The sequence below is a fragment of the Tiliqua scincoides genome, chromosome 1 (assembly GCF_035046505.1).
Source record: "Tiliqua scincoides isolate rTilSci1 chromosome 1, rTilSci1.hap2, whole genome shotgun sequence".
NCBI classification, from domain to species: domain Eukaryota; kingdom Metazoa; phylum Chordata; class Lepidosauria; order Squamata; family Scincidae; genus Tiliqua; species Tiliqua scincoides.
In genome coordinates, this window is record NC_089821.1 from 298,489,565 (window position 1) to 298,505,523 (window position 15,959).

The 15,959-nt window shown below is 42.7% G+C and overlaps 1 protein-coding gene across 10 annotated transcripts in view; it reads right to left on the bottom strand.

The window, feature by feature from the left end:
- Positions 1 to 15,739, bottom strand: part of SETD3 (SET domain containing 3, actin N3(tau)-histidine methyltransferase) — a 55,336-nt gene extending 39,597 nt beyond the window's left edge. The window contains exons 1-7 of one of the 10 annotated variants that reach the window (XM_066628779.1): positions 15,568 to 15,739; positions 15,007 to 15,231; positions 10,710 to 10,821; positions 4,581 to 4,683; positions 3,153 to 3,262; positions 2,754 to 2,846; positions 891 to 1,039 (exon numbers count right to left, since the gene is read on the bottom strand). In XM_066628779.1, coding sequence (XP_066484876.1) covers positions 891 to 1,039; positions 2,754 to 2,846; positions 3,153 to 3,255 — 345 coding nt within the window. In that variant the 5' untranslated portion in view covers positions 3,256 to 3,262; positions 4,581 to 4,683; positions 10,710 to 10,821; positions 15,007 to 15,231; positions 15,568 to 15,739. Of the gene's footprint in view, positions 1 to 890; positions 1,040 to 2,753; positions 2,847 to 3,152; positions 3,263 to 4,580; positions 9,753 to 10,709; positions 10,822 to 14,663; positions 14,798 to 15,006; positions 15,232 to 15,567 lie in introns of those variants that run through there. The other 9 variants (XM_066628788.1, XM_066628803.1, XM_066628772.1 and 6 more) reach the window with 9 other exon arrangements.
- Positions 15,740 to 15,959: the final 220 nt, after the last annotated feature.

The following is a 15,959-nucleotide window of genomic DNA, read 5'->3' on the forward strand; positions in this document are numbered from 1 at the left end:
GCTATAAGCTACCCTAGCAGCCCTCTATGGGGTCAGATCACTGGAGCAGAATTATCTTAAATAACTCTGCTCTGAGATTGCAGTCGCATTCGCTCAACTACAGTAAGAGCCCAATCCTATCCAACTTTTCAGTACTGATGCAGCTATGCTAATGGAGCATGTGCTGCATCCTGCAGTGAGGGAGCAGTCAAGTGTACCCTTATCTGGGGGCAGTACTGAAGCTGCATTGGCACTGGGAAGTTGGACAGGATTTGACTCTAAGTCCAATTAAACTCACTAGGGTTTACTTCTGAGTAGACAAGCATAGGATTCAACTGTAAGGCACTTGATTGGCTTGCATAGTTCATTGAATTTAGTATATCAAGTGCAGATGATTTCTCTGCACTGGAAGACAACTGAACCCTCTGAAGACTGTGCTCTGGTCACTTCTGGAGGGTTTTCTGAAGCCCACAGAAGCCTCTGTGGGTTTCAGAATGGCCTGGAGTGCAAAAAAATTGCAACTTCTAGTTTCCCTTGGGAAACCCTTTTTTGCCCTTATAAGGCATTCTGAGGCCTGGGGAAGCCCTTTGGACGGTTTAAAGGTGCAGAAACCAGAGATTTCATTATCTGCAGTTTTTAGTATCCACGAGGGAACCAAGAATAGATCCCTCACAGATACTGAGGCACCACCTGTATCTTCTGGAGAAGGGAGGATCTTGATAGAGCATAAGAAGTTCTCTGGACCTAGGTTATCGGTCAGACAAAACCAGCAATTAAAAATGCATAAAAAGAAAAATATGCTTTCAAACCCAGGATGCTGCCATTTTAACCATGCACAAAGCAGGTTAAATGTTGATCAAGGGATCTTTTTACACTCTTAATGCATTTTACCAAAATTACCTTGTACTCACTTTTATCTCTCTTGTAGCTTTCAGACCATAACCCTCTTCTTCAAAATTAGCCACTTCAAATCCTTCTGTGGATGCACCATTCTCTCTGGCCCACTTAATTAGTTCATTGAAATAATCTTCTCTTTTCCCATCAAATATAACTGATAAACCTAAGACCGCAATTAATAGTAGAGAGAAACACATGGTGAGACAACACCATCAGTTAACTCAGAGACAGTGTTTATCACTTTCTGTTCCTGCTGTTCTCTTCAGAAAGTTTGTTTAGAATTTGCCAGCATGCAGCAGATTTATAGTACAGTACAATTATACTCAATTTTAATCAGGACAGACAGTTCTTAGAGTACAAGACAGCTTTGCCAAGAAAAACTAAAGGGGTCAGTCCCTCTAATAGTTCACAGGTTGAGTAGGTCAGAAGGTTAAATACCAACTATCCTCTGCCAATCAAGATAAGATGGTCACTAGCAACTTGAACTGCTACTTGGCCCAAGCCCATGCTGTCCCACATAAGAGATAATATGAACTCATTTTGCCTTAGACTTCAGAGGGTCAATAAGGTTTCACCTTAATGACTGTTTCATTGACACCATTATAAATCTACTACCCTAAGTCTATATAGGACTGTATTATAAAACTATGGCAAAGAGTGAAAACACTAGAAATAACAATAACATAAAAATAAAAGAATGCTGTCCGCTGACAGACAAGTTTGCAACTTAGCTGTTATTGGAACACAACAACATTAATCCCTTTACTTTACTTTCTTTGTTTTAATTTGCAATTTACCTTTTTACTGAGAAACACTTTTACTGTACATTTGTGTACTTATCTTACATTACTTTTAAAAAAAAAATCTATGTTAACTGCTGGTAAGGAATGCACAGGTAACAGAAATGAAGTCTCCACAGTTCTACTTCTAGGCTGTTCACTCACTGCTTTTCATAAGAACATAAGAACAGCCCCACTGGATCAGGCCATAGGCCCATCTAGTCCAGCTTCCTGTATCTCACAGCGGCCCACCAAATGCCCCAGGGAGCACACCAGATAACAAGAGACCTCATCCTGGTGCCCTCCCCTGCATCTGGCATTCTGACATAACCCATTTCTAAAATCAGGAGGTTGCGCATACACATCATGGCTTGTACCCCATAATGGATTTTTCCTCCAGAAACTTGTCCAATCCCCTTTTAAAGGTGTCTAGGCTAGACGCCAGCACCACATCCTGTGGCAAGGAGTTCCACAGACCGACCACACGCTGAGTAAAGAAATATTTTCTTTTGTCTGTCCTAACCCGCCCAACACTCAATTTTAGTGGATGTCCCCTGGTTCTGGTATTATGTGAGAGTGTAAAGAGCATCTCCCTATCCACTCTGTCCATCCCCTGCATAATTTTGTATGTCTCAATCATGTCCCCCCTCAAGCATCTCTTTTCTAGGCTGAAGAGGCCCAAACGCCGTAGCCTTTCCTCATAAGGAAGGTGCCCCAGCCCCGTAATCATCTTAGTCGTTCTCTTTTGCACCTTTTCCATTTCCACTATGTCTTTTTTGAGATGCTATTTCCACTATGTCTTTTTTGAAAATATCTTTTTTGATATTTCAAAAGTGAATATGTGTTCTTCTGTGACCATTTTAATATAAGATGGTTTTGTTACCATACAAACTAAAGGCACATGCTTCCAAAGTTCAACACTGAACTATTCTAATCCATTCTACAATACAGACTGGTCTTTTTAAACACTTTTGTACAATCATAAAATCTGAGTGTCTACATTTGAATTTCTTTTTTTTAAGCAACAGGAGGCAGCTGAACACAGTTAAAAATTGCTTCCAATTGCAAGCAAATTGAAAGCCCCCTTTTCTCTTATACCTTTCTGTTTTTTACGGATTCTCTCAACAAGAGCTCGAATTTGCTGATATTCTTCCCACTCCTTTCCAGGGCTCGGAGTTGGACTGCTGCACTCTGAAGGCATAAAAACAAAAATATTATTTTGACAAATATAGGTCAAATGTTTTGCTCTTTTCAGCATCAAAGGTGTGTCATGTATGGCTCTGCAGCTTTAATATCAGAACTTTTAGTTGGGCCCAATACAAAACGTGAATTTGCAAAAAACCTGAACCTATTTCAGGATGCAGACTGACAGACTATGGTCGGATGGAATTTTCATTTTCAAGTTTAAGACAGAAACCAATTCAACGTTTTCTTCTCATATGAACTTAATTCACATTCTAATCTCCTCCCCCCAGAAGTTAAGGATATCAAACTTACTCTGTAATAATTCACTAATTAGATTCAACATTTCTTTCGGAGAGACTGCTGCTGTAGCTCCAGTACCTGACTTCTGAGTTTTCACTCTGCTTTTCTTCCCCATCTTCAAACTTTAAAAGAACAGTAAATAAATAAGCAAACGTTTTCTGTTACTACACATGCTTTCTTTTTAGAGCACTGCATATCAAGTTATTTCTTACCATAGATGTCAACATACTGAATATCTCAAGGGAAGGAGAAGGAAGGTGGAAATAAGCAAATATTCTGAATGCATCAAAGAAACAAACTGAATCTGTAAGGTACAAAAGATCTCACTAGTAATATTTATATATTTTATAATTATTATAAAATGATTCTCAAACTTGTTAGCACAAACTTGTTGTCACTTTTGAGAATGACAATCTGTCCAGAACCCACCAGAAGTGATGTCATCAACCTAGAAGTCATGGCCAGAAGTGACATCAAACAGGAAGTACCCTCATTGTGATGCCACAGCAGGAAGTAACTTCTCCCTTTATTACAGTCAACACCATGTGTATTAAACTGTATTAAAGGGAGGGTATCTCATGGTTTTTTAAATTAGATTTTAGGGTTATTTCTCTGCCTTTTTCCAACAGCAAAGTGTAAGGAAAACAAGACTATTTACAACCTTGACACAAATAATATCCTGGACTAAAAGGGTGCCAGAGCAACCCTGTGGTGTCAATTTCATGAGATAGAAACTCAAAAAAATGAAAGTAATTGCAACTAGCTTATCAGAGCCATGCTAGCAAGGAAGGACTACTTACTGGACCAATCCCAAATCAGGCTTACAAAACTTGCGCACACACCAGCAAGGTTGTAAAAGAGAACCCAAGGACAGATTTCTGCCTTGCATTTCAGTGACTATTCCTTAAACAAGACCTTCCAAATGCACCTTCCCATCTCCAGCTCTAAAGAATTGCAAGTGGTTTCTAGAAGTAAGGCTTTCCTCCTCGACTTTTCAAGGGAAAGGAGGGGTGTAATGGTGTAAGCAAGGAGAGGAGCAGGCTAGGAAATCATAAGGATATCCAGGAGAATTTGAGATTGGAAAACTGGAGATCTGGCAATAGCAGAAAGGGAGAGTTAGAGGAGAAGAACTGGCGAAAGAAGGCAAAGAAGTTTTCCTCAAAATGCTATCTGATAATAGTGTAACATCCTTACTGTCCCAATAAACAATCTGGTTGTTGTTTTTTTTTTAAAAAAGGGCAGCTGCCAGGACAACCACCACCACTGCTATCACTGCAATTTTTTCAGGTCATTTCACATACCCTTGCAGAACTCCAGAATGCTTAATTCACTCACCTCAATTCTCTCACCCCATTTCACACACTCCTGAAGATCACCAACTTGTTTAATTCACTCCCCCACTTCCCCCACCCCATTTCACATACTCCCACACTCACTCACCCCAACAACTCTTCAGTCCCAAAGCTTAGGGCTTGACAGGAAACTTTCAAAACGGCAGCACCCAGGTTTACCAGCTTCTAAGATGGCGGCAGCCAGCCTATCACTTGGTGGGTCGCGACCCAGTTTGAGAAACAGTGATATAATATAGAAATAATATATATTATTGTGGTAAAGAAAAGGTTTTGGTAGCTTAACACGTTAGTCTACCATACAAATTCTACTTCTATAAGTTTATTAAACAAGAGAGAAAAGAGATAAGCACACACACATATACTGAATTAATTGGGTATGATTCTTACTAAGGCAGATACTCATTAGCAGCATAGGAATGAGCAGCATAAGAATAAGAAACAGCAATAAAATGTTTGACTTCTAACATGTCAGCAAAAAGTGGCAGACTTATACAAATTTCAATAGGACTTGCCTTAATGTGTTTAGAACTGGGATGATGAACTAGGATTTAACAGCACTTAATGCATTTTATTCTACTTGTTAGTGTAATGTATCCAAACCATATACCTCTGGAAAACAACAAAGATCTTCTCCAAAGGATGGGCAGAGAACTGTCAATGGTGATGAATATGCTTGGCTACATGCAACCAAGTTGTGTAATCAAAAAGAAGATTCAACAAATTTAGTGTGGTGATGCAACATGTATAATCATTGACAGCAAGAACTGAATCAGTCTCCCACTCAAACTCTTGCTAGCAAAGATCTTATTTTGTGTTCAGCTTTGAACCTTTGTTTACCCCTGAAAGAAAGAAAGAAAGAAAGAAAGAAAGAAAGAAAGAAAGAAAGAAAGAAAGAAAGAAAGAAAGAAAGATCACCTCACGCTTTGATCAGATACATTCTCTTCCTTCCCATACACCAATTTTAGGAAGCAGAGAAAAAATAGCACTCAGTATTATCTCTCACCCTGTCATAAAGTCATTTAGAGGAATACTTTCCCCCAAAGACAGATACACATCTACAAATTCATTATTATATGGTTTTGCAACCTTATTTATTACCATGTGATCCTTACAATAAGATGGTAGGATGAGGCAAACTCTAAAACCATATGCCTTCCATAAAGTGCTTCTGAAAACCAATTGCAAAAGAAAAGGTAAATATTCCAAAAACCTTATCAGAAAGGCCAAGGAAAGGCTGATCATAACATTGCCAAACCTGAGAAGAATTCACAAACTACTTTTATCATATTTCTTACTTTGAGACATACCCATAAACTTTATAACACTAGCCATGCAGTATACCATCCAGTTCATAGCGCCCATGCATACCACACTCAGGGTTCGCGTCACCCGGTGCAGGATGCCAGCTCATCACCCCCCCATACAGCGGGCGGGGCAATACCCCAGGTGGTGGGCGTGGTGATGAACCATCACTCCACCCCCACTGGTTTTTTGGCTGTACCTTTTGATAGAACAAAGATAGAACACACTCTGGATGAAATTACGCATTGATTGATATATAACATGATGATATTAGTCTTCCAAATTATTATTATTATTAACAGTATTTATATACCGCTTTTCAACTAAAAGTTCACAAAGCGGTTTACAGAGAAAAATCAAATAACTAAATGGCTCCCTGTCCCAAAAGGGCTCACAATCTAAAAAAAATGCAAATGAATACCAGCAAACAGTCACTAGAACAAACAGTGCTGGGATGAGATGGGCCAGTTACTCTCCCCCTGCTAAAAAAAGGAGCACCCACTTGAAAAAGTGCCTCTTACCCAATTAGCAGGGGTAAATTATGATTTAAGTGATTTTAGCACTGGGACCCACTTTTTAGAATGATAATCTGTCCAAGACCCACCAGAAGTGATGTCATGGTAGAAGTGACATCATTAGGCAAATTAAAATAAATAAGTATAAATAATTAAAGTAAAACAAATAATTCAACTAGCAGAAGCCAGTCCTGTTCCAACAAGTGAATTTCCTCTGCAGCCTGCCTGCAATAACACCCCCCTCCAAAACCAGTAAGATTCAGCCCTACCCAGTGACCAGTTCAATTTAAGAACTTCTGTTTAAACCAGATCACTGTCAGGATCCACCTGGCTTCGCAAGTCTCAAAAAAGTTCACCTTATCAGCTGAAGCCTCTGTTCAGATCCTTTGGGGGGGGGGGTGCTGCCTTCTGGAGTACTTGTTTAGCTGCAGGTGCATAGGATCAGGACCATTCTGGTAGCCTTGCACTCTCCTTCACCTGATCTTCCACACCAGCCAAGGCACTTTTGCTTACTCACGAGTAAACAGGACTGTGAGGCTTAGTTTTGCTTTCCATAGGGCTCAATACATTCATCTGCTTGGAGGGAGGGACTTCCTTCTCAGGTGTTTTTGGGGGCTGCATTCATTGGATCAGGACCATTTAGGTGCGTTGGATTCCTCTCAGCCTGCCCTTTCCGATAGAATAAGACACGTTTGCCTACTCACGAGTAAACACTCAATACAGCTTACTTTCACTTTCCATTGGGATCCATGCATTTTTTGTTCTCCAGTTTTTTGGCCATAACTTTTGACAGAAAGGAAAGATTTCACTCTGGCTTTTTGCATTGCATTCCGCTCGAAATTCCACATCCAACAGTATATAATATGATGGGGTTACTCCTAACCACCGTGATTTTAGCATGTCACCCCCCAGTGCACGTCACCCCCCAGTGTGCGCCAGCCCACCAGTGCGTGTCACCCGGTGTGGCCCACACCCCTGCATCCCCTAGCGACGCCACTGAAGACACCTTCTCTACCCCCTTCTCTCTAATGAAACAACAAGCTGTCCAAAAAAAGCCACTGCTGAGGGTATCCAGAAGGGAATTGTGAGAGAAGGCACTCTCTGCTTGCATTTCCTCATGACCATCAGGCCCTTAAAAACCCCTGGTTTTTAACCCCTGGTTTTTAAGGGGACTTGGAGTCTTCAAGAGAGAGGAGGAGCTAGCGGAGGTGACTTTTGTGAGTGTAGCTTCAGGCATCTAAAATTTACTCCCAAATACAAAATTTGTATTCCCAAAACTGTTACTGCACGCAGAAATAATCATTTAATCTGAATCTCGTGACAGGTTGGTTGACCGTGCTACAGTTATAATCTCTACCAACAGAACCTGTGAACCTGTGATTTGACTTCAGTATAATTAACGATGTGCTCTTTAAATCACTATGCTAGAGTAACTAATTAGACTATTTCCAAATAGGAGGTGTGGAAAAAACAAATCAGCACTAAGTATACAGTACAATACCACTTGAAATTTATCTGGTGACACCAAACTCCTCAGATTATAACAGGGATGTCAAACTTGTTTCATACAGAGGGCTGAAATTAGCATTCATGGTGATGGCTAAAATGACATAATTAAGCACAAAATGACATCATAAAGCAGACTATGGCGAGACGTGAACACTTTGTTCTCATATTGAAATTCATTAGCTGCAAATGACAGAAGATAAAAATGTCAAATCTTGTAGGTAGGTAAGTAGGTAGGTAGAAACTTTATTTCAGCCACAGACCAGCCCAGAATAATATTTTCAAGATGTGAGGGAGCAAATCATCAAGCTGAGAGAGCCCAATTATTACAAATTGCTTCCAGGGGCCACATTTGGCCCAAAGGCCTTCTGTTCAACACCCCTGCTTTAGAGCATCAAAGAGCGTGTTAGAAAAAAAAAACACACAATTTTCCCACATCAACAAGAGAAATATACCAACAGGAAAACAAAACAAGACTTGATTTCTTAGTTGAACAGCGAGCATATTATTATTTGGAAGGTTATTAATACTAGTAACTTGTTGAGGAAGCAAATCAAAGGACACAAAGTTCTCCAACATCAAACTTAGGAAACCATGTGCCACAGTTATGAAGGCATAAATGGAATTGCCTATGCCTCGGCAACTATTAATTATCAGGTCCCAGCAAAGAAATTAAATATAGCAGAATTTCTTCTTTTTAAGCCAATACAGCCCTAAATAAAGTAAAAAAACCAACCATTCAAGAGTGGAACATTGGTGGTACTTGTTTGTGTATTCTCTTTTTGCTAAGTTTCCCCTAAGCACTTTATTTTTTACAAACATATACATACACAACACGCACACCTGCTAGTTGGGATAACAACCCATAGACAGATTATCTTTAAAAATTTATTTAGAAGGTCAAATTCTACCACTAGAAAAGGAGAAGCTAGATGAAATCTTTCTGAACAGACACCTAAGAACAAATATTTGCAACTGTTCTAAGTCCTTGAGGTATAACCAACTAAACCCCTAACGTTTTCCAACTAATTTCATTCAAAGTTCAAACTAATAAAAAGTTAATTATTTATTTAGTGCAAGATCCAAACAAGATTATGATTTTAGAGGAAAAAAAAGAAATAAATAAAAACCCAATGGCTTTTAACATCCTGAGATCATTTGTAGGAATTACGTAAGGTTGCTACATACAAACTTACAAACAATCTTTAAAAACTCACAATGGCACTGACGTTCATCTGCAGAAAGGATGTGTATTGTAAAGTTTGCTTTGAGTGGTGAGAAAAGAAAACAATATCTAAAATAAGCTTTGTTTGGAATTCTAATTATTTTGTGTTTATGAAGCAGAGTTTGGAAGCACGCAGAAGAATCTTACAAACTTTCAAACACTAAGGAAGCTGAGCAACCAAGGGTCCCTTCTACCAGAAAATCTAGCATCCAACATCCTTCATCTTCTGGAAACAGAACAATCATATTTCAGTGGACCAGAAGCCCATCTAGTTCAGCACTATCCCAAAAGAAGCCAGTTACATGCTCGTGACAAGAGGCAGGGCATGATGAAGAAAGCCATCCCCCGTTTACTCCTAACATCTGATCATCAGACATGTCCTTCCCTGGACCAGTAAAATTTCATTTTTACTTCTTGTGGCTAAAAGCCCGTAAGTCTCCATATATATAGTGGGTCTTCCTTAACTGTGGATTCGGAACTGTGGATTTGACCCAAAGCAGGTGCTGACCCACGATGGAGGGACTAACATGACCTTCTGGATGCGACTGGAAGTCCCTTCCAGTTGCTTCCAGGAGGTGTTGTGAGGAACGCGGCCTCCTCAGGTTTCCAGTTTTTCACCAAACCGAAAGTGCCTTTTAAAAGGCTCCAGCAGATTTTTTGAGGTGTGGGGAGGTTACATACAGCCTCCCTGTGCCTCAGAATACCTGCTGGAGTCTCCTATGAAGAACTTTGGTTTTTCTGGCCTTGCAGATTCATTTATCTGCAGAAACTGGTATCTGCAGGAGGACCAGGAACAGATCTCCTGAAGATACCAAGGGTCCACTGTATTTAGTTGTCTTGTATCATTTGTAAATTTTGGATGCTGCTTTGGGTGCTTCTACAGCAAAGAAAGCAGGCCATCACCACCAGTCTGCATGATTTGTGATGCCCCTAAACTAGTAGTTAGTCCGAATAACAGGAAGCCCAATCCTAACCTGTGCTGACACAGCCAGGCTGCATGCCCTGAGCTGTATCCAGCACAGGTTAGGAGGCAGCTGGAGATCCTCTCCTCCTATATCTTTCCTTACCCTGAGTAGCACCCCTATTTAGCCGACACAAATCCAGGAAGCCCTGCAAATATCTGCCTGGCCTGGGAAGGGTTAGGATACAGCAGAGGAGGCCTCCACCGATCCCACCAGCTCCCAGGCCTGATCTGCCCCTCATTCTGCCCTTCCCCTGCCCAGTGGTTTACAGGAACTAAATGGTTCCATCTCAGAAGGACTCACAACCTAAAAAGATTCAAAAGAAACACCAGCAAACATCCACAAGAAAAGACACTGTGTGAGGATAAAGAGAGACAGTTACACTCTGAATATTAGATGAACACCACTTGAAAAAGGACCTCTTTGCCAGGTAGCAAGGGTAAATTTACTGGAATAGTATACTTTGTTAACTACAGGATAAACCTGATTTCTGCTTTATCATTGTTAAGAAAAATAGTATGCAATCCACAAAGATTTCTTAAAGCGCTTTAGAATAGCTGAATAGAATAGAATAGCATGCTAATATCTATCAATATTAGCATGCTCAACAGATACAAGACTTCTCCTCCCCTGTCAAACAAAAGGTCCCTACACACCAGAACATGGAATAAAATGCAGTGATAAGTTTTCAAAAGTTGAAACCTTACTTATTTGAAGAATCTCTAGCAGTAATCTAATCCAAAAGCCTTCAGCAAAATCAGATCCCTAACATAGTGGAGTGCCATAAAGTAGTGGCAGGATATATCATACCATGGATACCTGCAGAACAAGGAATAAGTTTAGAAAATCAAGAACGGAAAGCTTACAAAAGCTATTAAAGGAGAAAAAAACCTCTCAAAAGAAGCAGTAAAGCATAAGAAGCTCCTCCTAGTTTTCTCCCGTTCTCAATATACTTCTTAGACAGTGATGGGATCATCAAACCAGGAACTGAAATTTCACGGACTAAAACTGACAATCAAAGAGTTAAGATGCTAAACCATTACACAGACCTACAAAATTGAAGGTCAGAAAAGTTTTTCCCAAACTTTATGGTGGTTTGATATGAATTTGGGGTGCCAATTCCAAAAATGGCATCCATTTTGCCCCTTCTAGTTTTGGAAATATAGTATAGCCTCTTATTGAATGGTTCAAGCAGCTTCCTCATGAGGAAGCCATGGTGTAGGCTTCCTCATGAGAAAGCTGCTTGAACCATTCGCTATACTATATCTCCAAAACTAGACATGATAGGGCAAAACGGATGCCATTTTTGGAATCGGCACCCCAAATATACCCAGGAATTGGTGTAATGTTTAAGGAGGCAAAATGTGTGTTGGCCTGTGTTATCTGAGCAAAATATATATGCATTGATCTTCCTTCTTCACAGGAAGGCCGGAACACAAAAACACAGATAGACAAAGTGCCCTGATAAGCAACTAGACCACACAATTACTATGTACAATATTTAGAAAGGGGTGGTTGCTCAGTAATGCTACTCATGTTTTGCATACAAAAAGTTTTTGCTTCAATCCTCAACATCTCCAAGTAGGGCAAAGGATCATGCTTCTCTGAAACCTTGGACAGTTTATGCCTATCCATGTCAACAACCCTGAGTTAGCTAAACTAATGGTCTGACTCAGTAAAAGGCAACTTTCTATGCCTTTATAAAAAACTGATGGGGAGAAAAATGTAGCAAGTTAAAGAACCTACTACAAAAGGGGAATGTGAGGAACTACTCCAAAGGTGATAAAGTGATAAACGAGAATGCAGGGATCCAAGAAGGGAAGCAGGTGCAACTGCATAAGAAACATACAGTTGAGAGCAAATTGAAGCTGAAAAAGGGAACCATGAGTTAGTCTAACAGACAATGTAAAAAAATAGCTCTATGGCAAGCGGAAGTCCAGTACAGAAAAAGATGAAGCAGAAACCAGAATTAAGGAAGAGAAGAAAAAAGTTAGGAAGTTATACACATGCTCTCTGAGTTGAAGACATCCAAGTCACAGACAGCTGCATTGGTGCTTTCATGCAGGTGAAGTATGTCCTTTGCTGGTTCTTCTGCACAGGTGCAATAGAACTGGGAAAGCAAGAACTAGCTGTTCCAGCCTACATAGGTTTCATGTACGGACCTCCAAAACCTAACTTCTCCATACATAGAGGATTTAGGTCCCAATCCTACCCAACTTTCCAGTGCTGATGCAGTTGAGCCAGATGGCCATGTGCTGTATCCTGCAGTAGGCGGCGAGCAGTCACGGAGGCCTCTTCAGGATAAGAGAACATATTCCCTTACCTCAGGGCTGCATTGTGGCTGCAATGGCACTGGAAAGTTGGATAGGACTGGGCCTTTAGTGTCGCTGTATTCCTACTATAAGAATTGGGGAAAAATGGAAGAACCACTGGCACAAACAAGGTAGATGGATAGGGCAGGGGCAGAAACTGAATGAATTGAGATGAAGTTAATATAGCACTATAAAAAAATCAAGAAACTATCAATATATTTGGGAGATAATGCAATTGGCAACAAGCACTTTACAAATAACAAATGTACCCATGTGATTCAAAGTAAGCACCAAACCACAGCAAGTACAGAAAACTGAATTTAGTAAAAACGTTGATTATAAGCAAAACTGAATTAAGTGAATTTAGTTGGTAAATACATAAGTTTAAGACAGGGATAGAAAATACTGGAGTGCAATCAAAAGAGTCATTTAGAGGATATAGGACTGAACCAAAAAGACTGAGACCATAAAGAGCAATGGGAATCAGGGAACTGTATGGTAAGAGGTCAGGATCACTGCTGGAACAAAGATAGTATGATTTTCAAGTCAGGGTAGGTAGACGGGATGTTTTACAGCACAGTGATGTGCTGTCATGTAGACCGTGTTGTGCTAAGCATCTGGACCCAATTAGAGAAAAAACCAGGGAAATGATGAGCAATGAAATCATGAACAGAAATAAAGAGAGCCAGAAAACGTGGGTGGCATGTGATTTGAAACTCTTTGATAATGGCAACAGTAACATGAAAATGTGAAATAGATGTGATAGCCAGCAAAACAAAGAAGCAAAAACTCCAGCTTATTACAGGAGAAAGGTCCACCGAAGATGAAAACGGCCACCAAAGATGAAAGACGGGCACAGAAGATGAGGAATGTGTGAAGAGACAAGCTGCTAGAAATGAATGCCCAAAGGATAAGGCACTTGAGGCTGCACAGGGAAGTCTTACTGAACTGGACTAACCTAGAAATAAAGGGTTGACAGGATGCAGAAAACTACAAGACACACACTTGACACCAACTGAAGCCGATCATCTCACCTACCTTTAAGGCATCCTACACACACTTGCACTGGAATTAAATCCCCATTGCCATAGGCCGCCCATAGGGCTTGCTTCTGAGCAGCAAAAACAATATTTAGAATGGAACTGCAGGTGTGGAAAGAAGGCAGGATCCCTACTCTTTCCTTTCATCCTCCCCATTCTTTCAAAAGTTTCATAAAGCGCCATTGGCAATCACGAGCAACAGCCATTGAAGGAGACGGATTGTCACTCGGACTGACACGGGTTACATGCGGAATGGTCGTGTGAAGCAGTCAGCTGTCAATCTGGATTAACGCAGGTTACACACAACAGGGTTGTGTGAAGGGAGTGGTTGCCATTCTGGATTAACAGGGGATATGGTCATGTGAAAGGACAGTTGTCAAACCGGATTAATACGGGTTACACAAGGCACAGTCACGTGAAGGGGTGGTTGTCAATCCAGATAAACATGGGTTATGTGGGGCATAGTTGCATGAAGGAGGTGATTATCAATCTGGATTGATATAAATTACATGCGGTTCATTTGTGCGACGGGGCGTTGTCAATCTGATTAACACAGGGCATGGTGAAGGGGCAGTAAACATTCATGTAAACATTGGTTATATGGGGTATGGTTGTGTGAAAGAAGCAATTGGCAGGGAGGAAAATTAACATGGGTTACCTGGAGTACAAATGTGTGAAGGAACCAATTGTCAATCCTGATTAATATGGATCACACACAGCACAGTTGTGCAAAGGGATGATTGTCAATCCGGATTAATACGGTCATGTGAAGGGGATGGTTGTCATTCCGGATCCACACAAGTTACAAGGGGCACAATCGTGTGAAGGAACAGTTATCATTCCAGATTCATATGGATTACATGGGGCAGGGTCATGTGCAGGAGGCAGCTGTCATTCTGAATTAACATGGGGCACGGACATGTGAAGGGGAAGATTAACATAGGTTACACAGGCCGGTTGTGTGAAGAGGCAACTGTCAATCTGGATTAACAAAGGTTACATGGACAAGGGTTGTATGAAGGGGGCGGATTAACATGAGTTACATGGGGCCCGGGTATGTGAACAAGCAACTGTCAATCCAGATTACCACAGATTACATGGGACAGGGTTATGTGAAAGGGGCAGTTGAGTTCTCATTCTGGATTAACACAGGGCATAGCTGTGTGAAGGGGATGGTTGCCAATCTGGATTCACACAGGTTACCTGGGTGTGGTTGTGTGAAGAGGCAGTTGTTGTCCAGAAACACACAAATTACATGGGGTACGGTTGTGCGAAGGGCCGGTTGTTACTCCAGATACACACAGGTTACCTGGGGCTTGGTTGTGTGAAAGGGCGGTTGTCGCTCTAGGCACGCTTGTGCGAAGGGCCGGTTGTCGCTCCAGATACACACAGGTTACCTGGGGCATCGTTGTCGCTCCAGGCAAGCTTATGTGGAGGGCAGTTGTTGCTCCAGATACACACAGGTTACCTGGGGCATTGTTGTCACTCCAGCCAGGCTTGTGTGGAGGGCAGCTGTTGCTCCAGATTCACAAGGTTACCTGGGGCCTGGTTGTGTGAAGAGGCAGTTGCTGTTTCAGATACACACAGGTTACCTGGGGCATCATTGTTGCTCCAGGCAAGCTTGTGTGGAGTGCAGGATACACACAGGTTACCTGGGGCTTGGTTGTTGCTCCAGGCAGGCTTGTGTCGAGGGCAGTTGTCACTCCAGATACACACAGGTTACCTGGGGTGTGGTTGTCGCTGCAGGCAGGCTTGTACGGAGGGCAGTTGTTGCTCCAGATGCACACAGGGCTTGGTTGTGTGAAGGGCCAGTTGTCGCTCCAGATACACAAGGTTACCAGAGGCAGGGCTGTGTGAAGGGACGCCTGTGAGTCCGCCTGCAACAGGGTTTGCAGGAGCACGTGTGAAGGGGCAACTGTCAGTCCCGATTCGCGAGGGGCGGGGCGGTGTGAAGGGGGGGTCGTTCTGGAGTCTCAGTGGTGTGAAGGGGCGGGGCTGCGCGGGCTACCTGGGGCAGGTCGAGCGAAGGGGGCCGTGTGGAGGAAGGGGGAGGGAGTACCGCTGGCCACGAGGACGGGGAGGGGCGGCGGCCGGTCAAGGCGCGCGCGGCTTCGACCCCCCTCTCGCTGCTTGGCGGCGGAGGCACGAGAGTCGGGGGGCCGGGACAGGCCGGTCCCTGAGGCGAGTGGGGGCCGGGCAGGCCTGGCCGTTACCTGAGAGCGACGACGACCAGACCCTCCAGTCCTGTCAGGGCCGGCGCTGGGGGGGAGGGGCGGGAGAGGCGGCGGTGCCAAGCACGGCCCCCGTCGCGCGCTGCACGCACCCCTCACAGCCGAGCCACACGCACACAAGTGCTGGCCCGTCGCCGCGCCCCCTTTGGGCGAAGCCCCGCCCTCCCCCACTCGCCATTGGTCCCCGCCGCACTCCGTCGAAGCGAACAGCCAACCCCTTGCGTCCACCCGCCACCGTCTCCCTCACCTATGGCAGGGCACGGCGTGAGCGCGAGATTGTGCGAGAGGGAGGAGGCGGGGGTCGTTCCGCTCCTCCCATTGGCTGCCGGCGGTGACGTTAGCAGGCGAAGTGCGTACGAGGTGTCCGGCTTTCG